General features: G+C 52.5%; 1 protein-coding gene across 2 annotated transcripts in view; it reads right to left on the reverse strand.

Moving 5' to 3' along the window:
* Positions 1–1,848: 1,848 nt before the first annotated feature.
* Positions 1,849–25,174, reverse strand: part of SLC16A2 (solute carrier family 16 member 2) — a 43,109-nt gene continuing 19,783 nt past the window's right edge. The window contains exons 2-8 of one of the 2 annotated variants that reach the window (XM_056360176.1): positions 17,881–18,025; positions 13,476–13,938; positions 12,877–13,020; positions 12,124–12,352; positions 2,917–10,969; positions 2,554–2,682; positions 1,849–1,990 (exon numbers count right to left, since the gene is read on the reverse strand). In XM_056360176.1, the coding sequence (XP_056216151.1) occupies positions 10,749–10,969; positions 12,124–12,352; positions 12,877–13,020; positions 13,476–13,938; positions 17,881–18,025 (1,202 nt within the window). In that variant the 3' untranslated portion in view covers positions 1,849–1,990; positions 2,554–2,682; positions 2,917–10,748. The remainder of the gene's footprint in view (positions 1,991–2,553; positions 2,683–2,916; positions 10,970–12,123; positions 12,353–12,876; positions 13,021–13,475; positions 13,939–17,880; positions 18,026–25,174) is intronic. The other variant, XM_056360177.1, reaches the window with a different exon arrangement.

Consider the following 25,174-nt stretch of genomic DNA (forward strand, 5'->3'; position numbering starts at 1 on the left):
CTGACGACACCGCCCCAGACCGAAACCCCACGTTTTGCCCTGCATCTGCAAAGCCAGACCTTGCCCGCGGGCTGGCTGGTGGTTTTGCTGCTGCCGGAGGGCATGATGGGTGTGAAAGCTCTTGAAACGAAGCTATTTCAGGAGCCCACAGGGTTCATCTCCTGACCCCAGAGCAGGGATCTCTGCCAAGGTATGAAGGCAGGTGGGACTGCTGCGTGCCTGCCCTGAGCATCACTCGCTGCCAGCCAAGGCGGGGGGGGGGGGGGGGGGGGGGGGGGGGGGGGGGCAGCGCCAGGCAGGTGAAAGGCAGGAAAATGTGCAGTGGAAGTAGTTTAATCTCTGTAGGTGCTGCTGACTTCTAAATAAACTAAATAAATCCTAAATAAATTGGAGAATGACTCGGGCTTTGCTACTGGCACCTTTGGGGTGGTCTTGTTTTAATTTGTAAAGATAAATCTAAATAAACTGAAATCCTTGTGTGGAGGGGGGGACGCTGCGAACTGTTGGCTGGCATCTGGGCAGTGCTGCTGGTGCTGCTGGTGCTGCTGGGCCAATCTGCCCCGTGTGTGCGGCGTGGCCAGGAGGGAAAGACAAGTGCTGGGAAATGATGGAAAGGGATGAAGGACAGAGGAAGGAAAGGAAAAGAGGTGAATTAAACTGAAGGAAAACTAAGGAAGGGTAAAAAAAGAGAAGGCTTTTGAACTGTGCTTGTCTCAGTGGGACTGGTAAAAACATCAGCACAGGTGGAAGAAGAATACTGGTGGGAGCAAAAGCACAGGACCCTGGGGGTCTGGTTGTGAGGATGCAGAGCGGGTCCAGGAGAGCCCTGGGGACCACGGTCCAGGGCCCTGGGGGGCGAGCGGGTGGCTCACAGGTGCTGATGGAGGCGATGCTGTGTTGGCCACGTATGCCGGGGCTGAACAATTCTCCAGATGAGATGACAACAGATTTATAACCATAAAATCCCAATCCTGGGCGGAAGAGGTGCAAGGCAGAACAATAGCTGGAGCCTGCGAGGGCGGCGGGGGACACAGGCACAGGGCCCCGCTCGTACCCCACCCCGCAGCCCTGGGAGGAGCTGTTTACACAACCCTGCCGAAAAAGCCCACGAACACTGCTTGTGTTTCCAGTGTGGGATCGACTGGGGCTGCAGGTGATTGGGAGAGACTTGTTTAGTGCAGCTCTTGTGCCAAAAAAAAAAAAAAAAAAAAAAAAAGAGCATTAAAAAAGCATACCCCCAAGCCTCGGCCAGGATAAAGCATGCACGAGCAAGCGGGTCCAAAAGCAATTAGCGCTTCTTGCAGCCCAACGGGTTTCTCCGTTCCCGCACCGTCGGGTGGGCTCGGGCTGCCTCCCACCGCAGGGATGCTGCATGGTCAGTGTCGGTGGCACCACAGGGAACCTGGGCTCTCCCCTCCCTCCCAGCCACACAGCTCTACTGCTCTCTTTTCCCCCTCTCCCCTGTGCTGTATTTGCCTTAGATCTAAGCATATGTATCATTTCCTCCCTTGCTTTGCCCTGCTGCCAGTATTAAAGCGGTTTCCCATATTGCAATAAAAAAAGCCCCCACAATCCAGCCCGAAGGAAAGGAGCACATCCTGAGCTCACCTCAGCGCTCAGCCCCCCACTGCACCCTGCGTGGGCTCCTTCCCCCTTGGGTGACACATCCCAGCCCCCACACCCCACGCTCAGGGCACAGGGTCCCATGACGCCCCAGCCCGGTGCCCCCCGCAGCTGCCTGAGCCACAGCCCCCCCAGCAGCCCTGCCAAGCCTGGGTGCAGCTGAACAGCCCTGGGAAGGGATCTTTTCCCAATTATTGCTTTAATTAATGGCAGCAAAGCAATGGCTCTAGGAAAACTTTGCATTTGGAGATGGTGAAGAAAAAAAGCTGCCACTCATCCGTGCGTCCTTCAAGTCCTTCAAAGGAAATTGCAGATGGGGTTTGTTGACTGGTTGGTGTTTTTTTTTAAGGATTATAGTGCTTAAGTCCTGCAAAAAGAAAACAGATGGAGAAGAAGACAATTTAAAAAACAAGCCCAGCCCAGAGCCGTGGGGAGAGGAGCGGCAGAGCGGCTGGGCACAGCATGCACCCGTGGCCTCCAAGCGCCCGGTAACCCTTGCAGGCGGTCAGCCTCACCCAACGCACACATATGTATGTGTGTGTAGATATATAAATTAAAAAAATGACTAAATTCAACTATAGATATCATATATGTCATTCATATATACATATCTAAAACCATATTCAATTTATAACTTCCAAACTAATATAAAACGTTGACATGTGGTTCATATTTAATATATAAAGCATGAATTTTGCATTTTGTAAGTGCAAATGTAAACATATATAATCAGCTTGTTTTAATCCATAGTATTTCAATTTTAATGTATGACTATATATAGAAATACTTAACTATTGCGTTACAGTAATGAAAACCTCATTATTTTTTGTTGTTGTTGTTGGGTTTGGTCTTTTCTAGTTTACAGCCTTTCTATTCAAAAAACTCAGGGTTTTTCTCTGATCCAAAATCCTTTTTTTTTTTTCCCCTCACTTTTTCAGCTTTCCGTGTATTCGGGCTGGATCCAGCAGCCTGGCAGAGGGCGGCTGCTGCTCCGTGCCCCAGGCTCAGCCAGCAGCAGGGCTGAGCGGGGATTCCCAGCGGGCATATGCACAAACACACCTATGGAGAGAGATATAGATGTACGGATTTATTTATGTGGAGATGGGCCACGGTGAGCTGATGCTCCTGGGGGTGCTGGGAGCAGCCAGGCAGGGGCTTCCCCCCCACTGCCTCTCGGGTGCCCTCGTGGGCGTGCAGCCCCCTTTTATCACACCCTCCCAAGTCCCCTCCCAAGTTTGCAGCCATCCCAAGAAGATTGTTGTAATACCAGGCGAGCATTGCTTTTTCTGTTACCTGTAAATGAAGGGCTGTGCAGCCCCAGGTGTCTGCACGGTGCTTTCTGCTCTCGGCATGGGGCTGCAGCGTTGCCGCTCCTGCTCTGTCCCTGCACGCACCGCACGAAGTCCTCCAGAGGAAACCCTTGCTGTAGCCTCATTCCCTTTGAATCTCTATTTACCATCTCTTATCTCCTGGTGGGTTTTTGTTGTTTTTTGTTTTTTTTTTAAATACTATTTGTAGTAAATATCCTCAACTTGAAAAAGGGTTGAGATGCACATTAGAGAAAAAAAAAGCCCGAGCTATATAAAACTAATGCATATGTCAGCTTTCATCTAATGTCAATTAAAGCGTGGAGCATAAACAAATCATTAATATAAAGCCCTTGGTAAAAGCCTTGTTTTCAGTGTCTCACAGCCACCATAACCTCACTTACAAATAATCATCCCTGTTCTCTCCCGCCCTCAACCCCCCCATAACTGCTCTTATTGACAAAAAGAGATTAGCTCTCCCGTGACCAGCACTAATACCCGGAAGGCCTCACCGTGCCCCCAAACTGCTGCCAAAAGGAAGAAATAATACTAACAATAATAAGTTTACAAAACCCACCCAGCCCTGGTGCTGTCCCTGTGTGAGAGCCCCTGTGGGGCAGAGACGCCGGTGAGCCACAGCCCCCCCGAAGATGCCGGCTGATAAAAGCCAGCCCCAAAGCTGTGCCCAGGGGAGCGGAAAGGAAACCTGTCCAGGTCGCTGGGGGCTCACCCCGACCGCTGACACCACTTTGGTCACCAGCATGCTCTCAGGGGTTTCTTTCTTTATGATTTTCAGTTTTCAATGTCTTGAGTGGGACAAGGACCACCCTCTACCTCCTCTCACCCTTCTGCATGGCATCAGAAAGCTCTTCCCCCCAGTCAGGCACCAGGACCTCGGCAAAGTCTTTCCTCAAGGTATATGAAAGACTTGATACAAATAATTCCCACGTTAAACTGCCACTTCTCTGGCCCCTTTTCCTTCGACACCCTGGGCAGGCACCCAGCAGAGGGTTGGCAGCAGCCGGGAAGCTGCCGGGGGGCCAGTGCCCACAACGCACCACGGGGAGAGGAAACCTGGTGAGACACAGCACCAACCTCTTTTCTTTTTAAACTGGTTTTATTCTACACAATTTTTTTAAACAACATTCATAAAACATTAATTACAAAAATGTGCTAATATGGGGTAGGTTTTTGTTTTTGTATACCAACAATCAGAAATTCACATTTTGAAAGGATAGTCATACTTTTAAGACACACATTCAAATACTTTACTTCCAGATACAAAATTTTAAGGGAATATAAATCGCTTACAAGGAGCAGATGTCAAAAAAAAAAAAAATAAAAGGAATAATTTTAGACTTCAGGGTCTGACTTTTGCATCGAATTGAGTGGCTGCTGGCTCTGCTGGTCTGCCCAGGGCGCCCAGCAGCCCCGGGCACTTCACAGGACCCAGTGCGGAGCCATGCACAGCTCCTGCTGAGTCAGAGCTGGGAGCACAGGGAAAAAACCAAAAATGGGGTTGCAAAGCTACTGATGGTGCTTGCAGCCTTCTGCTGAGTCTTTCTAGTAGGTACAGACACCACGAGGGTGAGCATCACCAGCACATCGGCAGGGCAAAGCAATGCGTCCTGCCCTGGAAACCCGTGGGCAGGATTTTTTCCATCGGTGCTGGAGCTGATGCCGCCCAGGACAGCCCCGGACAGCAGCAGGGCTGGGGAAAGGCACGGCATCGGGATCCACTGACCGGCATCGGGATCCACTGACTGGGGGGTGATGGCAGCAGGCTTGGAGGTCTTGCTTTAAAAAAAGCCGTCTCCTGGGTTACCCGAAACGGCCAGCATTCAAGCCTCCACCTCGGTGCTCTTATGTGGAATCAGCTCTAAAATCCACCCATCCGAAAGCAAATATTTGGCTTCGTCCTGCTGGATTTCAGGGCAGGGGAGGGAGCACGGGGTAATTTCCTAATTGCCCTCAGCCTCCCCAGAAAAGTCCTGTCTCTGGCTTGAACAGGTTCAAATGGCTGAAATGGGATATGCTGGGAAAGTTCAGGCCTCGAGAAGTCGTGTTCTTTCCCAAAATGATTTGAATGGAACCCAAGTGCATTCAGGCAATCTGGCCATCACCAGCTAGAAGCAGAGCATCAAGGCTACACAAAAACCTGCTCCAGTAAACAACTTGTATTACACGCCACAATTAAAAATGTACAAAAAAGAAGAAAAAAAAAAAGCTTCATTCCTTAGTAAAATAGACACTAAGTCTTGCCTCTAATGCTACAGTTAAGAGCTACACTTGCCTTGCCAGTTGGAGGTGGACGCAGGGTGAGTGTTGGGAAGTATGTTACAAAAAAAGGAGAAACTTTAGAGGTACAAAACCTCCTTCCAAAGCCATGTTTTGCAGAAAATGGGAGGGACTGTGTCTTTCCTCTCCTGCCTTGCCCCTGCCGGGAGCGGGGACCCCAGCCCCGCTCCTGCGGTCGGCGGTGCTGGTGTTCTGCCACCACGGTGGCAGGGCTGTGGTGGGAGAGGAGATGCAGAGCCGCTCGCAGCGTCCGTCCTTGGTGGGAGCACTAAGGGCATTGCAACATCTGCAAAAATAAAACAGCAAAACACCCACAAAAGGGGTTGTGCAGGATAAGCCCGCCAAAGCCCAGCAATAACCTCGCTGTCACCAGGACTAAAGTCTGCAGAGCTGCTGTGCCAAGCTGATACAGCGCCCGGAGCGATGCTCGCCCCTTGGCCATGGGGAAGGTCACCCCTGCAGCCACCCCCAGGGCTCAGCTGCAAAGCCCACTCAGAGCTGCGCAGGGATGGCAGCTCCATCCATCCCCACGGCTGCTTTCCTTCCAAGGGCTCTCGAAAAGAAAGGGAACAGCTTTATTCCGTTGCTTGCTGGTGGAGCCCCTCTACAGCGCCAGCTCCATTCCCACCCGGCATTACACAGAGAACATTGGAGGAGTATTTCAGGAGCACTGGTCAGTCACATCCTTCTCCCCACAAGTTACAAGGGCAGCTGAGATTTAAGCAAAAGCACCCAAAAGAGCTGCCCGAGTGCAGGTTTTTGTGGCAGAAAGGCAGCAGCTCTGGCAGCGGGAGGGGGCTGCCCCACTTGCCTTGGCAAAGGAGCTGGGGCGTTCAAAGTCATTCCAGTTGTCTGCTTCCAGCTGGATAAGGAGAAGCAAACTGCCAGCACGAAAATTATTGAAGCTAAAATAACCAAGGTAACCCCCAAAACAAAACTGTTGGGGACAGAGGCATGTGAAAGCTGGTAACAGTTTGCAGTGAAGGACGGAGGGACGGCAAGGGTCTTGGTTCGGTCTGTCCCCCTCTGCATCCAGAGGGTTTGGGCCAAGTTCACTTTTATTCAGGTTGTTACTCTGAGGATGGCGTGGCCACCTATAGATGCAGATGTCAGCCAGGGTTAAGATCCACCCTAAGCCTCCTGAGATGCTGAACCAGAATGATCTAAGCAAGCGTAGATGTGATCCTCAGCACCAAATCAGACTGCCCAGAGCAAATCGCTCTTAGCACCAACGTACCAACGCCAAAAGAGACCCTCTATTGCCGTGTAAAATGTCCCTGTGGCACTGTCATGCATGGGAGAGCAGGAATGTCCTTGCCCAGCTGCAGGCCACCTCCCTGTCCTGGCTCCTCTGGCCCAGGCAGCTCAGCCTGGAGGGTTACAGAGCTCCTTGACTGCCAGCGCAGCCAAACTGGCAGCCCCAGACTACCACCGTGGTGGGAGGCAGAGCCAAAATGTCTTGAAACTGGGGGTCCCCAAATCCCACGGTACCGCACCACACCTGCAGAAGCCCTCAAGCTTTGATGGCAATTAGGTTGTGGCCTTCCCACGGCTTCCACAGCGGGGAAATGTTGGGAAACGTTCCATGAGTGCCCGGAATTTGTTGAATTTAAGCTATGCGACTTCGAAGCGTGCACTGCCCTGGCTGCAGGACCTCAGGGCAGGGCACGCTGCAATGAAGCAGCTCCCGCAGATTGTTCCAGCTTGGTTTCACAACTCACAAAAGCTCTAAGCCATGAATCATGGCACTTCCCGGGCAGCTCCCGCAGCTGCTGCTCTGCTAGCCTTCCTGTCACTGGGACAACCGCCCCCCCAGCTCGGCTGGGCTGTCCCACTCCATCCCACAGCCAGAGCGAGAGGAGTTAAACCCAGCGCCTCACTCTGCAGCAGGGAAAAAAAAAAAAAAAAAAAAAAAGAAAAAGAAAAAAGAAGAAAAGACAACAACTTGGTTTTGGACACCCTCAAGCTAAAGATCTAGAGAGGCAGCCCCAGCCAAGCCCCAAGCAGGGCGCTGCTGGGACACGTCCCCTGCTTGCTGTACACTTACATAAGGCTACGCGCACGCCTGCAGCTCTCCAAACACCCCGGGCATGGGGCAAAGCTGGGCCCTCCCCAACCCCTTCCACCCCCTTCCCACCCGAGGGACTCAACCCACTCCAGTGCCCTCGCTGGCTCCCAAAACTGGCCAAGCCTGGAGTGTCAGGCTCCACCTTCCCCTGCCGGAGCAAGGGAGCAGGGCAGGAATCACAGCCCAGCACTTGCAGCAGAGGGAGAATTTTTGGGTTTTTAATTAGAAATCTGAGTAAAAGGTAGTTTTTGCCATTAACGCTGCCCCCTGCTCAGCCCTTGCCTGCCCAGAGGAGGACATGGATGTGCTGGGCCAGGAGGAGCGAACCCTGATGGGAAGAAGCAGGAGGGGCTTGGGGATGAAGCTTTTTTTCACAACAGGTAGGGACCTATGTGGTGTCATAGCACCAGACTACAACAGGCTAAAAGCATGTTTTGGAGACCAGTGCAAGTTCTCCCTGTTTATAGATCACCACAATCCCACCTCCCACATGCCATGCCACAAGTCTGCAAAAATTCTTGCAAGCTGCCTGATACTCAAGGGACAAACCACACACAGATCAGCAGCATTTAGCTGACAAACAACCCCCAAAATACTCCTCTTCATGTTGACAGACTGCTCCAACCTTTGCCCTTCCTGTTCCCATCTGTGTTTGCAGATGAGGTGAACCTTTCATTGCTGTTGCTCAAACACGCCTTCCCCCCAGCAGGATCTGCCCTCGTCTTGACCAAGGGCAGGATCTCAACCAGACAAAAGATGCTGAGAGTGGGTTGGGGAGGCTGGTACCAGACATTGGATCAGGATAGGATGAAGGATGGATTCCTTCAACCAAACTCGGGTGGCCCTGAATGCACCTCGTCACTCGAAATCTCCTAGACAGTTGATAATAAAAGCTGAGGGCAAAGACCAAAACTCAGGGGGGACAGATGTGGGCACCACCATCCCCCCTGGGAAGAGCACTGGCTCCTGGCTGGCACAGAGCTGGGCTGATGCCACTGCAGCATTAAATATCCATTGCACTGGATGCAGGCTCCTCCCAGGGCAAAGACCTCTGCAGGCAGGTGCAGCATTTAAGGCAAGTGGAAATCTGTAGAAATTTGGGATTAGAACCAAAAATTGCCTAATGAGCCAGAGAGGTTTTACCGCAACGAAGTCTTGTGCAAAGCTGGGTGCAGTCATCAGAGGGCTCTGCCATGCAGCCACTCGCTCAGGCCAGACATGGATTTGAGGCAGCTCTGCTGGTCCTCTTGCTGCTCTGAAGAAGCTACTTCTTGAATTTAAATCCCTCATAATCTCTCCTTCGGGGGACATTAAGGTCAAAAACATGATTTAAAGAACCCCCGATGTAATAAAAGCCCCAAAACTCACAAAAGAAGTTACGAAGCAATACATTTCTTCCCTTCAGCTGTCAGGTGACTTTGAAGATGCCTCACTGCCAACACTCCCACCTGAAAAGCGTCACTTTAATGCCCTGCCCTAGGCTAAGCCTGGCAGATCCCACCGCAGCTGGAGCCAGGGCTCTGTGGTTCGGCTCCCCACAATGTATGGGTGTATGCATGCCCTAAACCGAGCCCCGGGGCAGCAGAGCCGCAGCAGATGATGCAATACGGCCAACGAAGGGTAATAACAGTCACAGGAAAGTGTATCGAAGAAAGAGATGACGGGACATCTCATTTTATAGTCATAAACAGACACGTCACAACACACCAGTTAAACTTCTGGCTCATACGGGGACAGAAGGGCCACAAGACCACAAGACCTTACAATGCATTAGCCAACACAGATTACAAACAGGGCCAGAGGGGCATGCAGGATCCTGAGCCTATTTACAACGGTCCCGCTGCTGCCCGCGGGAGGGGGCCGCCACTGAAACCAAGTTTCCACAGCAAAGATTTGTCTCGGTGTTACAAACCCCCACACTTGCCTGGGGACCAAGGGATGATTCCCATGGCACACGTCCCTCTTTAGGCTACTCATTTTTTAATGGTAGGTGAATTAAAAATGAAAACCCAATGAAAGATGGTTTTGCAGCCAGGATGAATGTGAGCTTTGTTTCTTGCTCTCTCCTGGGTTGTTACTCCCAGGAAAAGGTACCCCGGTCCCAGCCGGCACCTCGTTCGGGGACCCACCGGGGCAGGAGGACTTCCCTTGCTCTGTGCCATGCTCATTAGCGATGCCACGCTCATTAGCCTGGAGATGATTAATTTCTACACAAGGCTGAGCTCTGCCTTCACTCTGTGTGGTGGGTACCCACGGGCTGGGTGATTTTCTTGAGCTCTTTCCCCCCAGGCATGGCACTGACCCTGCACAGCAACGCACAAGCTACAAGTTAAACACTGCCGGGGCTTTTAAACCTTCTGGAAACGCTGGGCTTCCCCCGCCAATACTGACTCGTGGTTATTGCTGCATAATACACAACTGGCCCCGCAAAAGAGCGGTGACACCCTGTGCCCTGAGCCAGCTGCATCCCTGCACCTGCGGGTGCCCCTACGCCCAGCAGCGAAGCCACTGCCCAGCACGGAGAGAACGATGCCACGTGGGGCTCTGTCCCAGCGCTGCGTGCCCTGATGCCTCCCAAACGCCCGACTCATCGGCTTGGCCACGGTTTTCACCTTGCAGAGCCAGCCGCTGTGGGCTGCGCTGGGAGCTGCCCCTCTCCTTTGTACCTCAGGAGCCCAATCGCTAGTTGCTGGATGAAAAAACGGAGGCAGCAAGTGGCCAAGGGACCTGCTGGTCTTGTCCAGGCATTTTTAAGGCATGTTTTGCAGAAGGATGCTCCCACGTGGCTCCGTCTGATGAGGGTGGCAGCCCCCGAGCTGGATGAGCTCCCCATCGTCCCAGCTGCAGCTCCCTGGGTGTGTGGGAGAGCAGCAGAAAAAGAGGAGAGAAGATTAAAGTGGGACTCGCCGACCATTTATTTGGTTTGTGCATCGGACTAAAGCAGTGTTTCCTCCTTCAGAGCTGCTGGCTCCCAAACAGCCTCTGGTGCTGGACGGGAAGGTGGCTGCCTGGCTTGGACATGACACCGGAGGAGAAGGACCGACAGCTGCAAGGTGCAACAAGCTCCACCTGCTTCAGAAAGGCATTAATTAGCTGTAAACCTCTGTCGTGATGTATAGAAAACTGGGGAGAGGAGCAGGAGATCGATCAAGTTTGAATCCTGGTGAGAGTTCTCCTTAGAAAAATGGGTTAGAGGAAAAAAAAAAGGTGGCTTTGAAATCAAAACTGTCCTGAAAAAGAGCGTTTCTGCTAGTTAAAAGCCTTTAACTAGAAGAACTTTTTGTTGTTTGTTTTTTTCCTTTACAAACATAGTGCATCTGCGATCATTGAGAATCATGGTCCATCTAGAAAAGGGCCTGTGCTTGGGCTATGGAGAGGCTGCTGGTGGCGACAGTGTGGCGAGCGGCGTCACATGTGTGCTTCGGAGGCGTCACACGTGTGCTTGGGAGGCGTCACATGTGTGCCTCGGAGGCAGGGCAGCCGGGCAGCAGCTCCCCATTCACCACTGCCTCCGAGACCAGCATCTTGTCTTTGCCAGAATCCAGGCGCTGCTTCTTCAGCATCCTCTGATGGACCAGCGGGACAACGGAGAGCACCAAGCCACCGATGATGGGGGGGACTCCGGCAAAATAAAAGGCCGCGTCGTAATTCCCAAAATAATCATTGAGGTATCCTGAAAGAGAACAACAGTGGTTATAGACATGTCAGTCTGACTTGTCTGCTCCCTTAAGTGAGAGCTGCAACTTGCTTCAACCACCAGAATTGCGGAGATTTGGGTTTTTAAAACAATCTTTTTTTTCCATGGCATTCCTTGGAGTTTTAATGCCCTGGATTGAAGGATGTGAACAGCCAACATGGTGTAGCGAAGAAGCTGAGAAGGAAAGCCTCAGCCATGCTCCGTGTTTAACCAGAGCAGGACACAACCAGACCCAGCTCAAACAACCCCACATGCAGGCTGAGACAGTGTTAAACAACCAGACATTTTGGGTGGCTTTTCCTAGCGCCTTCCCGGCCAGGAGGCAATAGGAAAAGCAGGCAGGGGCTGTTCCTCTGCGGATTGCCTCCACCTGGAAGCCCCACTTTGTTTACAGGTACGTTATCGGCATGGGGATGTCGGCTGAGAAATACATGCTGCCAGTTCCAAACTAACCGATCCCTTAAAAACCAATGAGGTTCTGCACTTGTTAGCTCGGCAAGTTCTGACACAGACAGGCATCCCTGGAGAATAACACATCGCCATTTATTGGCACTGGAAAATCCCTCTGAGTTCTCTGCTGCGCAGACGTTTGCCTGAGGATTACGGCCAGGGAACGAGCCCCTTCAGCCAGCCCCGTGCCCAGCAAACCCTCGCAGTGAGACGTTTGCAAGCCCCACGTTCCTTCCCAAGGGCGTCAAACTGAATTTTGCTGCCAGAAGCAGAAAGATCAGAGGTGCTTATACAGCTTTAGCTTATTCAACAGTCCAGGGGCTGAACTCGCCGATTGGCAATTAGTCCCCAGATATCTAAAAGGACTTCTAGAAAACTGGTATCTGCCAATTTTTAGCTCGGCTTCAAACAGAATTCAGTTAATGTGATCTTGGGTTGCTCTCACTGTTCCCCTGCTGGTCATCTTTCATCAGCCTGAAGAAAGGCCCTGAAATGCTACAGGACGTAGTATGGACTGATGCTACCTCTGTACTTGAAACCCCCACGTGACATGATAAGCCATAAAATTCAAAACTGTATGTCTGGTCTCATGCCAAATTACCACCATGGGTGAAAGCCTCTACAAGCATCTGCTCCCTCCCAACAGCTGGCTCCAGGTCCGGCACGGCGGTGCTACCAACCTGCTATCGGCGTACCCGCGGTCATGGGCACAGCCATCAGCCCCATGAGGTACCCTATGGCCTGGGATGCCTGCATGGGCCCCACCAGCTCGAAGGCAATGGGGGCCATGATGGTGGTGAAGAAGCCATCACAAAGGCCGAGGAAGAGGCAGATGACAATGACGCCCTCAAACCCTTGGCACTGGGGGATCATCATGCACAGGATGCCCAACAGCATGAAGGATGCAACCTGGGGAGACAAAAGTGGGCATGTCAGCGGGGTGCAGGATGAGTGGGGATGTGCAGCAGGAATTGTCTCATGAAGATGACGCTGAACAAGTCACTGACATTGCCCCCTCCTCTGGACCCAGCAATGCCATCCATCCTCTGCTCTTGTCTCGGAGAGGCCCTTCAAAATAACCTTTTAAGAAGCTTTAGGAAGGATTAGCTGCTGGATTAGCTGCTAGATTTCAGCAGTTTGTTTTTCAAAAACCACAAGAAGGTGAGAGGGTGTCCAGCAGTTTGGGAGGAGTTGGGACCACAGAGCTGGATTGCTGAACGAACACTGAGACCTCAGGTCAAGTGAGTAACGAGATCTCTGTAACCCTTCTACAATAAATTGTCTTCGCTAACAGCAGACAAGGGTGTGAGGTAATGGTCAGTAAAGGATTTGTGATCTGTGGTTGCCAGTTATTAAGCAGAGTGTGGACACTGATTTAGGGGTGCTGTCCCCTCACCCGCCAGCAGCTACGCGGTGGGTTGGACACAACATACCTGCAGGTAAATCTTCTTCAGCCCGGGAATGCAGTCACCAATGCGGCCTGAAACCAAGCGCCCCAGCCCTGACATGGCCCCGAGGCAAACCAGGAGGATCCAGTCCTTCTTGGTTTCTTGAAATCGCTTCTCCACGTATTTCACCTAGGATGGAGGGAAGGACACAAGGACGTGAATCGAGTAAGTTAATCCCTCTCATATCCCGAGAAGGCACAAGGCTTCCCGCAGAGGGCTCATGGCTCTGGGGTGGTTGTGTGACCCCCACACCCGCACCACGCTGACCTGCACACACCGCCTCCACCCGCCCCAGACCGTACAGCCCCCGCCTCTCCTGCTAGCAATGCTGGTCCTCAGGAGCTGCGACCGCCCTGCCCACCCTGGCACAGAGGGCAACAGAGGCATCAAAAAGCTGTCTCCTCCCACCACTAGTCCTGTTTACAGGACGTGCTTGCAGCAGTTTCTTAGCTTCGCAGCTTTTGGTGGCTCTGTCCCTACTGCCTGCCTCCACCTCCCCACCTCCCCCGCGCTCGCACGGAGGAACCCTTCCACCCCGAGCCAAGGGACCTCCCTCCCCTTCCAGTCCCAGCCAAGGCTCTTACCAGGTTCATGTAAGGTACGAGATATCCCAGCACAGCAGTAGCAATCCCAAAGGCCCAAATCCGATAGGTCTTTCTCCGGAAAACCCTCAAGTTAAAGTACTTGCGTGTCTGGGACCAGCACTGCTGCCGCACGCTCCGGCTGCCCAGCTTGTCCTGCCCATCGTGCTGAGAGTCACAAGAAGGCGGCAGGATGGGCCGATAGGTCAGGGACAAGAATATCTGGATGAGCATTAAGGCACTGAGTACTTGGAAAGTGTGCGCCAGCCCAATGGCCTTCCCAACCATCTTCAGGAAGAAGGGGAGCGGCACGGAGATGAGGCAGCTGCCACCGGCCACGATGCCGTTGGCCAAGCCAAGGCGGCGCTTGAAGTAGTGACCAAGGATGACCAGCGAGGGCTGGAAGGCAAAGGAGCTGCCGCAGCCAAAGAGGATCCCGTACGTGAAATAACGAACTTCCAGAGACCTAGTGGGGAAAAAACCACATTGAGGTGGTTACGTTACGCAGAGGTAAGGGAGCCTTCACCCCCATGGTCCTGCAAAACCTGGAGTCAAGAGCCAGGCCCCGCATACCACAGGTGCTACACAGACAGTCTGACCTTGAGGAGCTTATTCCCTAGCCAAAGCAAGGATTATCCTCATTTCACAGCTGGCACATTAAATCTTTGGGAAAATGAAGTCTAGCTGGGCAGTGCTTTCTGCATAGAGGAGATGCCCTCCTTGGGAAGTTGACCGAACTTGAATGGTTTTTAAATTACAGCAAGCAAGATTTTTCTAAGGTAGGCAGGGTGGGTTATTTTTAGCTAGAAATCCATTTTTTTCCCACTGAAAGGACTAACTGAAAACATTCTGCACCCAGTGTTTGAAAGCAGAAGGCACCAACCCTGCTGGTTATTAGGCACTTAGGAAGGAAACATTGCACTTCTGCCCAGGCTTCAGGCTGGTTAATTAAGTTGCTCTTCTTTAAGCTCCTCTGGGAGCTTCAATTAGACAGTTAATAGAACTCATTTGTACCTTACATTGGTGGCTGCACTCGAGGAGGGAGCAAAATGGCTGCTCTACAGAACAGGTGGAAAGTCCTGAGAGCCCTTGGAAGGAGCTGCTTCCCAACTGCCAGCCCAGTTTTCCCAATAGAAGCAGCTGAGAAAGGAGCCTAAAGTTAGGCGGTGCAAATAGCCCATTGTGTTTCTCTCCAGATGAAGGATTTTTTTCTTCACCCCTGTGCAATACATTCAGCTGCAAAAGTCTGCCACAAAATGCTGCATGGGAGGAGAGGGCGATGGGAACGTTTGGGCAGCTCACCCGGCAAGTGATGCTGCACGAACGGGGTCCTTACTCCAACACACAGAAGGACTTGTGAAATAGTGAGTGCTGTTCACGAAGTGAACAAGGAGACGGCAGCCCAGATCTAATGGAGCAGTTTGAAGTGGAGAAAACATTTACAAGCACATCATTTCTTCCATTACGCGCTCGTCTCTCTAGCTAGCCAAGCAGAAAGCAGAACGTGCTTGCTGTACCCAGTGGCTCAAAGACAAATGACTGTCATGAAAGGCGATTTCCAGCTACTCCAGAACGAAGCCACATCAGAGCCCCTCTGCAGGAGCCAGGCAAGCAGCTGGGCTGTGCAGCCTGTCTCCAGCCGCCCACGCACCAGCCCCAGCCATCTCAGCTGGGTCACACCAGCTTTGGTAGTGCCGCTAAGCTGATGTGGTGGATAAGTGGAGACAAATGCTGCGGTTCCCATCTGCTCCCTGTTGACGCTAAGACACCCCTGCATGAGATGGGGCTCCTTTTGGCCATGCTTTTTATCCAGGATTTCCCACCCTGCTCGCTGGGAATCAGCCAAGCTGCTCTCCGGTGGGAAGGGTGGTATTGTCTCCCTCGGCTAGTGAGGTCTCACATGGATAACGGTGTCTCCTGGGACGAGGAGGTTTCGCTCAGTGGCTGCCTCTCAGTTACAGCTCACCATGCAAATGGCCCTGGCTCAGCCCGGCTGGCAGAGGTTGGGGGATTTCTCTCTGTGGGAGAAACCAGGCAGAAATTGCAGCGGGGAAGGAGAGGCAGGTGAAAAGGGACTCAAATCCCACTACAGAACACTTAATGGTGCAGAAGAGGAGGGTTGGGGAGGCATTGGGAGGCATATGAAGACAGGCCTGCTGAACTGGCCATCACCTCCCACTCCTCACGCTAACATATCCCCCCTAAAACCGAGGGGAAGGTGAAGCGGGATTTCTCCCTTCTTAAGGGCGCATAAGAGCTGATTACGAGCACAGGGGACACCCGGTGCAAGACTGTGAAGAGAGGAAAAGCCGTCCCTCCACCCCATCCAGAAAACTTCGGCCTTCCCCAGAGCTCTGCTCTTCAGTGGATTTTGTTTGTTCAGTGTTTTCCATACAAAACTCCCAATGTTTTGCGAGTAGGAGGCACTGAGCGTGAGCTGGGCGCTGGGGTCCTGCTGGGCAGGCTGAGCAGCTGGGGGGGTTGGATCATCTCGGCACAGTGCTGGGACCACTGCGGCTCCGCCTGGACAAAGCAAACCACTTTTGGAGAATCGGGTGCGTGTAGCCCAGCCGGCACTGGGGGGGGTCACCTCCAGCTGCAGCTGGGGGAGTTGGCAAAGGGGACAAAAAAACAAGGCTTCTGCATTGTTCTGGGCGAGCAGGAGCCGCTAGCTCCAAATTTCGGGATTGGCCTTCTCCATCCAGATGGAGCAGTGCCAAAATCCCGCAGCCCCGCTGCTGCTCTTCCTCCGGCTCCAGCTCGGCTGTGCCGCAGGCAGCGTCCCTCGCTGCGGTCCAGCTGCGGAGGGGCTCTGTGCTCCCTTAAAGGCAGCCAAAGGAATGTGAACTGAGAGCGAGAAGGCAGCGAATGGGGATTTCAGCTCTGAAGCTCTCCTGGATAAAATATTCTTCTCTGCCTGTGCTGTTTGATATTTTTTTTTTTAATTTTTTTTTGAGCCCAACATAACAAGCCACTGGCAGCGATGTGGTCCCCAGAGTTCTTTTCTTTTGCACAAACACTTTAGAAAAGGGGGGGTGGGGGGAAGTCCAAGCCTTGCTGATTAGAAGGAAAGCAAGATTACATGGGAAGCGCCTGCGAGCTCACTGCCAGGAGCCTGGGCATACTTTTCCTCAGGACCAACTGTACTTTCTCCGATAACTATTATCTTTTGAAATACAAAGGGGTGGCATCTGTGGAGGAAGGAGCAGAGGGTGGTTCCTTCCACGCCACTGCCTGTGCCGCAGACCAAGACGGCTTTAGCATCCCAAGTGCCCTGACCGCAATCTGCCCTAGTCCCTGGGGCTTTGCCAGGTGGTTCAGAAGCTGTGACCCCCTCCCAGCGTAACAGGGGGGGTCCTGCAGCTGGGGACTCGGGGACCCATCACACAGCACACATCCACAGGGAATCAGGGCTGGGGCAAGCATGAGGCTCTCGCTGATGGAGGTCAAAGGCAGCTGGCATCCCATTGCCCTGCGCAGGCAGGGTGGGCCGGGAGAAGCACAGCGCAAGCAAGTCGCCCTCCGGGAAACTGTGTACTTGGCTTTAAAAATCCCACTTCTTGAAGCATTTTAATTAAAACAATATTGATTTGAACTGAAATCCAACCCAAAGCTATTCAGAAAAACTGGGGTAAATGATGCTTTGGAGTGTGTCTCCATATTGCCTTCGACACTCCACCTAACAAGAGCCGCATAAAGGACCACAGAGGTGACCTCTTTCTGTTCCCACAAAGATTTTTTGGGTTGGAAAGACTCTCATATCAAATCAGGTACACCTGTCATCCAAATGCACATCGCAAGCTTCTCCCAGCAGAAATTCATTGGCACAGGATCAGCTGTGGAAAACGAGGAGTAGCAATTGCCCCACATGCTGCAAACACCCGAGCCGGCACGGGAAGAGCACAAACTGCTCCAAACCCCATCCGCATCCCTCTCCCCAGCTGCCCTGCATGGAAACTCCCTCTTGCTAGGTGTAACCCACCAAATATTATTTTAACATTAATTTACTTTCAGTACCAAATATGAAATTAGTTGCAAAGAACTGTTTTGTCCACAAGCATCTCTTTGGAGCTGCCTGCAAGGAGCGTGCCAACTTCTTGCTGCCTGTTTTAAAGATCAAATGAAGGACCTGAGGGCTGAAATCTCATAAAATAAAGTCCCTCACTCAGGTAAAATTCGCTCTCTTGTTATGTAAGGACAAAAGAACAACTTGGTTCAACTTGGAGTGAAACAGGCTGAGCACACACGGGCTGCACGTGGGCTGTAGGGATGCCAGGAGATCTCTCCTCGGGATGGAAACCACCTGCTGTGCCCCAAAAGGCAGCAGCAATGTGTAGGGAGGGGGGTTGCAGGGAAAGTGAGGAAGAGGAGCTCGCTGAAGGGCTGGATGGCCTCTCTGCAGACTTACTTGGTGAAGGAGCTGGAGAGAAGTCCAATGAAGGCGATGGCAGCTCCCGAGGCTGCCGTGGTCCTGCAGCCGATCCGGTCGGTGAAGATGCTGACGATGGGAGAGCAGAAAAAAATCATGCCCATGGCCAAGGAGCCGACCCATGCTAGGGAGAGAGAGAAGAAAGGCGACGGTCAGGGTGGGACATCAAACGGGGGCCAGGAAGGGAACAGTCAGGGACCAGCCCCAGCTTTGAAGGCAGTCTCGGCAGAGAGGCAGCCCCATCACACCCTTAATTAACAGCACAGCTCATAAGTAACACAGTTACCACCCATGCTGCCTGCCGGCGTCACGGATGGAGTGCGATCTGCAGCGTCTCGCTGTTGGCCCGTGTGACAGCGGCACAGCCAGGTTTTCCCTTCATTCCCCTCCGCTGGGTTCACACGTGTGCTAGGGAAGCCGCCCAGCTTTCAACACTTTTTTCCAACGGCCCTTGCTCTGCATGTAATGATGCCTCCACTGATGCCTCATCCACAGGGGACATCTCCACAGCCAAAAGCCTCCTGAGCTCCCCAGAGCCCTCTGCTCCCTGGCTTTGGCTATGAAGAGTTTCCTAATGTCACATAGAGCTCTGCGTTTCCAGGTACCCCACTCACCCGTCACTGCTGCCCCCCGCCCAGAGCCAGGGCTGCCTCACCTCCCACTTGTCCCACATTCAGCGGGATTTCCCCTTGCAGCTGAGCCGATGGGAGACACGCGGGTTGGGCCAGGTTAGATTATCCCCCAGGCCCTGCCAGGAGATGCACAAGAAGGACCGTGATCTCATGTTTCCTCCCAACCCACCTCTGGAGAAAACCACAGTCTGTCTGTCCGTCAGTCTTTTTTCAGAAAATTTTATTATTCACAGATTATTTCACCCTGTCATCTTCTCCCTGCCCTCCACCTTCTCTCTTTAATGGTTTCTGTGCCTGGTTTTGGGAGGAAAGGCAGGCTTTCAAGAAAAGCAATGTGGTAAGGAAAAAAATCTCAGTCTAACAGCTCTGAGGAGAAGCAAGAGGTCCCTCGGAGGGGCACGAGGCAGGGCAGGATGGATGGACAGACAAGGGGCCCCCAGCCCTACCCAGCACCCAAGCCGAGGGATCTCGTGGAGCATCTCCCAGCTCCAGGCACTGGCTCTAGGCTAGCAAGCATGATCTGACCCACACAGACCCCAGGACATGTGCTTGGTTTTTTTATTCCTTTCTTAGGGTTGTTGGGATTTTTTTTGCACCCAAACCAAGCGCTCTGCAAACCCTTTTAGCACAGCCCCGCACAAAAACAACCCAAACTTCAAGAGCCATGAGATCTTCAGAAAATAGCCAGGTCCCTATTAAAAGCAAATCCTGGCTATATAACAGCCTCTCCAACCTCTGGCTTTCAAAATGGACCACACAAAGAAGCCCTCACTAGCTTGGGAAGAACTGACCCTTCCAAATTAATTATAAGTTTGCAAGGACCCAATTTACTCCAAAGTCTTTCTTAATAAATGCAGAGTGGAGCAAGAAAAAGAAAAGCAAGGGCTGCGCGGGAACGTCGTGGGACTCGCCAGGCTCTTGTCTCAACACCAGGCGAAATGCACAAGGGAGAGGGAGAGGGAGAGGACCCCCCTCTCCGGCTGATTTTCTTGGTTATAAACACAAGGCACAGTGTAATGAAAGTCCTTCTAATGGGATTAGGTGGCACAACTCCAAAGAGCCGTCCAAAACAACTCCAAGAGGGGGTGAAGGGTGGGAGCAAAGCCAAGATGGGAAAGGCTCGTTAAATTGGATAATATACTTCCAGAAATGTTCCTTCTACTCCAGCCAAGGCAGTAAAACGTTAGATGGTCCCGTCATGTTTGAAGTTTGTTATTTTTGGAAATTACTTTAAGAAACGCGGAAATAAAAGCATAAAGCAAAGTATTAAATTTAAAGGGCCAGATTCGGATCTTAATAACCCGGAGATTTACATGCAAATAAGCAGTATCAATCTCTGGCCCCACAAATGCACACTCACCTGCAGAGATCAAAGCAAACCCAGGGCGAAAGGCTCAGCAATGGGCGCTTAAAAGCTCCTCCAGCTTTGGGTTTGTAAAAAGGAGATATCACTCAATTAAAATCGGTAAACACACACACACACACACAAAAAAAAAAAAAAAAAAAAAAGAGTCCCGTGGCAAATTGCTCTACCTTAGAGAAAGGGCTTACCACAAGCAATGAATAAAAATAGGCTTGGGGAAGAACATCAAGTTAAAATTAGTAAGAACAATAGCCTCACTTCCAGAGCGGGGTTTTGTCTTCCCAGCGCTTCCCAGCGAAGCCCTGGGAAGCCGGGAGGGCTGGGCGAGCTCCAGCGCTGGAAGGAAACCTCGGCAAAATCTGGGGGCAGGAGCAAGCCGCCCCAGCCCCGGCTCCGGCCCCGCTGTGATCCACAGGGACACAGCCCCCCGCCAGCTGGTGACTCGCTTTGTCCCCGCCGTGTTGTCCCAGCGTGACAGCAGCTATCGCCGTCCACCTGAGTCAGGGCAAGGCTGGGGAGCAGCCGTGGCAGAAAACCACGAGTTGGGGAAAAAATGGGGCTCAGGTGAAGTGTAGCCCCAAACCCACCACTCTGGACACGGAGCCAGAGTGCCTGGAACCGCCCCAGGGGATGAAGGGTTTGGTTTTGGCAATCTGTGTAATGCAGTATTGAAGCTTCTCCTGGACTTTCCTTGACATGAAGGGCAGAGGCAGCCATTCCCCCCGTGGAAACCAGTCAGGGCTGAACCAGCTTGAGTCAGGGCTTCCCTTCGGCAGCTCCTCCGATGCTGGAGAAGTTGTGACTTGATTTAAAGCCCACAGGAAAAAAAAAAAAAAGAAAGAAAGAAAGAAAAAAACGGGGAATCTTTGCTTCTGATTTCCACGGGGTTTGGATGAGATGGTTAATTCCTAGCCCAGCCACACCTCGCAACCCCATGTGGCTGATAACCTGGGTGAGATACTGAAGCACACAAAGACAAGCCCCCACAAGAGGCACGAAGCCTTATCAGCGGTGAGTGCGATCAAGCAGATCCTAAAAGAAACGATGGAGCGAATCCAGCTGAGGATGGGGTTGGAAGGAGCTCAAGAGCTGCGCAGAACTTGGACAGGAGTCGGGTTAAGACTTGATCGAGTCTCAAGGTGCCGTGAGTCCAACCACCCCCTGGGAGCGCCCACTGAAGGGGGCGGGTTTGGAGCTGCCTGACTGGGTGCCATGGGGCGGCCAGGCTGGCGACAGCCAAAAGACATCCCCCCGCAAGGGATGCCTATGCAGAAACACCACACGCTTCAGAAAACACTTTTACAGTAAAAAAAAAAAAAAAAAAAAAGGGCATTTAAAGTACTCTCCTTTTGCAAGGGGGAGTGAAGATGACTTCTGAGCTGGGGGCTGGCTATATTAGAGGCGGCTCAACACGTGCTGTCCCTCCCCGATAGCCACCTCTCCGCTGACCCTGCTCGGCACTACGAGTTACACCAAAGCCAGCCACATCCATGCAACCCTGCTCCCACCCACAGCCCCTCCTGAGGGCAATAAAGCAGCAGCTGGAGAGCCATGACCCCCCAGGTGCACACCCCCTACTCCTCTCCACTTTCTCCGGCAGCACCATAGGGGGCTGGGGGACAGCAGCAGCCCCAGCTGCCCCCTGAGCCCAGGCCACCTGCAGCCCTGGCTTCCTCCAGAGCTGATGGGACCTTCCTGGTGGTCCTGGAGATGCTCTGGGGTATGGGAAGAGCTCCATGGCTGGAGCACAGAGGTTGACCGAGGAGAGCATCCCACCAGCAGCCCTCCCACAGCATGATCACCCAGGGTAAAGCTCTGCAGATAGCTCCTTCCCACCTTGACTTAACCAAGATCGCCGAACTGTTGGCCTGTGGCAGAGCCAAAGCAATCTGGCCTCAACACGGACAGGGGAATGCCATGGCTGAAGACCTCCAAGGGTAACAGTGGTGCAGGAGATGTGGGTAACATGGCCAAGCCAAGCCTTCCTCCCCAGCACCACTCATTCTGGGCTCAAGACAGAGTAAAAACTGAGGAGGTGACCCATTTGCTCACCAGCCAAGCATCATCAAGCTGTGCCCACAGTGGAGCAGCTCTGGGACTGCGTGTGCCTTGGCCACCAGGTCGTCCTCCTACCAGTGAGTGACAATGCTGCTGGGGACCCCGTGGCAGAGGAGGACTGGCACATGTGGGTCAGGACCTCAACGGGGCTGGCGATGCCGAGGGGCCACGGAGGGCTGTGAGCACCATGGCCACATGTTCATGGCAGCAAGAGGTGGGCAGGGACCCCGGGGTTGGTCCAGGTGGGTCCCATGCACCAGACACCAGGTCAGCTTTCTTTTGAGCAAGGCCATCCCAAAAGGATGAAAAGCTCCTTCCTTGACGATATCTTCCTGAGCAGAAAAAGATTTCTGAGAGCAGAGCAAGGTGGGCGCAGGAAGGTGAGAAACAACAACACGGGAAAACATCACTGCTCCGAGACGCAGATCCAAACCCCCATGGTATTTAGCTCATTGTTCCAAAAAACATCATTAAAAAACCCGTACTGCGTCGCACTTGTGGCCAAGCCTATTTGTTCCTTTAAAAATTAATCTCCAGGGAGAAAGAAGGAAGGGACGTCGCTCTCAGCTGTGCTTCCCCGCTGACCCAAATACCCTGGACTGGAGGGATCAAGGGCCAGGAGGTGACCTCAGATCCGCCGCTGGAGGAAGTGTCTTCCCTCGCTTCCCGCGGCTTCTCCTGCTCGCACCGCGCGGCTGGGACTGGGTGGCCGCTGGAGGGGACGGGGACATGCTGCAGAGGGTCACCTGCCCCAGGCACTCAGCACCGCTCAGAAAGATGGGGCAGCCAAAGGTGATCCACCTCCCGCTCCCCAGCTGCACCACTCCTCCAAGAAATAAGTGATTTCTGGACTCGTGTTTTTGGGCATCAGGGAAGCCCCACTAGCATGGCAAACCTTGTCACACGTCTTCCAAGCCCTTCCCAGCACCCCCCGACTCCCTTTTCGGGTGGCCTGGGAGCCCAAGGAACCTGGTGGCCCTGCCCACGCAGACACTGTGGGGAAGCGGATGGCTGCAGCCCCCGCCCCGCGGAGCTAATGTGTGCCGCCCACGGCACATCTGCAGCGAAAATGAAGCAGCTGTTTTATCTTCAGCTCTTACAAAGCTATTTGCGTCATCCTCTTGCTCGCTCAAAGTAAAGCCTGAAACACCCCCAACGGCTTGGCCCCATGTGCTCAACACCCCCTGCAGACCGAGCCCATGCCGGGGAGGGTTGGTCAAGGCTTCAATAAAGGCAGACACAAAGTCACATCTGAGGAGGCCACCACGATGCACGGCAGGAAAGGAAATAAAGCTAAAGAGCAGCAAAGCGAAGCTGAGGAGCAGCAAAGTGAAGCTGGGGAGAAGCCAGGCTCCTCTGGATGAGAGGTGGTGGTGGAGCGGTGCGGTGGCAGCCACCGTGCATCACGTGCAGCTAAAAGCCAGATAAACTCATTAATTGTATAGCAAGTCCTGCTTGGTACCATACCCTAAAGCTTCAGAACAAAGTCCTCCTTTATCAGGTTTGACTGACGTCTCCCCCCTCCCTTTTTTTGAAAACAATTCCACAACAGCCTGAAAATTGGAATAAATGGAATTATTCAAGGCCAGGTCTGACTTAAGACCCTTTCAGTGCCCCGTTCTTGGCAGTATTAGGATGGACTAAGGAAAAATGTGAATGTCGTAGGAGAAGTGGCAGCTACTGTCGTCACGGCATGGTCCCATGACCATGGATAACGCAACAGCTTCTCAGTGACCAGACCCAGCAAGCATCCATCCAGTCTGTGCCTTAGAGGACTTTTAAAAAATCAGTTTTTAACTGGTTCAGGAGCACAGCAGGCTGGGAATGTATTTCGCTTTTTAAAAAAACACCACATCTCTCCTGATCGGACTTCTCTGCCTTCCCTCACTCTCAAGGACGCAGGGGACTTTTAAGACATGATGCCCAGGCCACCTCCTGTAACCACTAAGTGACAGATACCAGCTTATGTGAGAGAAAAGTCCCAATATTAGCTGCCCTGCGGCCACATTAAGTAGAGATGGAGACAAATCTGTGGTTTTACTTGGCAAGCAGCAGGCACAAGAGTGTTTGCCTGAGGTTCATGCGCGGAACATCTCGGAGAAACTCAGCCTCAGACACATTTTGCATCGTTTCATTCCAAAACCATAAAATCCGACCCTGGTTAGAGCAAAATGGCGTTCAAGCTCGTGTCTGAGCCGCAGCACGTCCTCCCCATCCACAGCCCAGTTCCCGCTCGGCCTCTGAGGCTCCAGAGCAGGTCCAGAAATGCAAATTCTTGTGAAACCCATCCAAAAGCAACAAGGCAGCATGTGCTCTGCAGCTGAAACCCACCATGTGCCCAGCCTGGAGTTTTCTTCCCAGAGCTCCCCTCAGCAGGCTGGGAAGGTTTTTCTTCTCTGCGTCGCCTTCTGGCATACAATTTTTGCGAGATGATTCACCTACCACACACTAAAGTTACTCAACAAATAGGAGCTACAGTTGCAACAACTTCATCCCAACATGGGCGCCCATCCACCATGTCCCATCCAAGTGTCTTTCCATGATCTACATCCTTGAGGAGGCTGGGGACCTTGTCACCCCAATCCCTCCTGAGGCTGGCTGACTCCAAGTGATGCTGGATCAGACCAAGCCTGCCCATGTCCCAGCTCCCTGGGTGAGAAGCCCAGTGCTGCACGCCCTGAGGGAAGCTCTTGGGTTTCAACTGTTATTGGCTAAAACCAGTGCCCTCAAGCAGCTCCTGCCCAAATGAACTGGCAGAGTCTCTTTAGTACTGGGGGGAAAAAAAGCACATCCCGGGGCCAAGCATCCCCCCCTTCCATCACACTGTCAACCTCACCAGCCCCTGGCTGTGTTTTAATCCACCAATTTTATGAAAAACAGAAAAGTTCCATTTTAATTGGTGAAAATTCCCTCCTCCCACCTGCGGAGCGCCAATCTGTAATTAGCCTTTCATGTAAAATGATGTTTATTCCTGACGGAGTTTATCTTGGCACAAACATGCGCTCAGAAATGTGCACACATTTGAAGACTCAAACCCTGCATTTAATTCTCTATCTGCTTGTTAATCCTCATTGTTCCCAAGCCCCTTTTCAAAACACACCCACAGGGAGAAGAAAGTATTTTTATACATATATATATATATATATATAAAAAGCCACCTTCCAGCATCAGGAAGACCAGCAGCGAGCGCAGCACTGCAGGCACCAGCCTGGGGTCCAGC

This window comes from Falco biarmicus, chromosome 14, assembly GCF_023638135.1.
Source record: "Falco biarmicus isolate bFalBia1 chromosome 14, bFalBia1.pri, whole genome shotgun sequence".
Classification (NCBI taxonomy): Eukaryota; Metazoa; Chordata; class Aves; order Falconiformes; family Falconidae; genus Falco; species Falco biarmicus.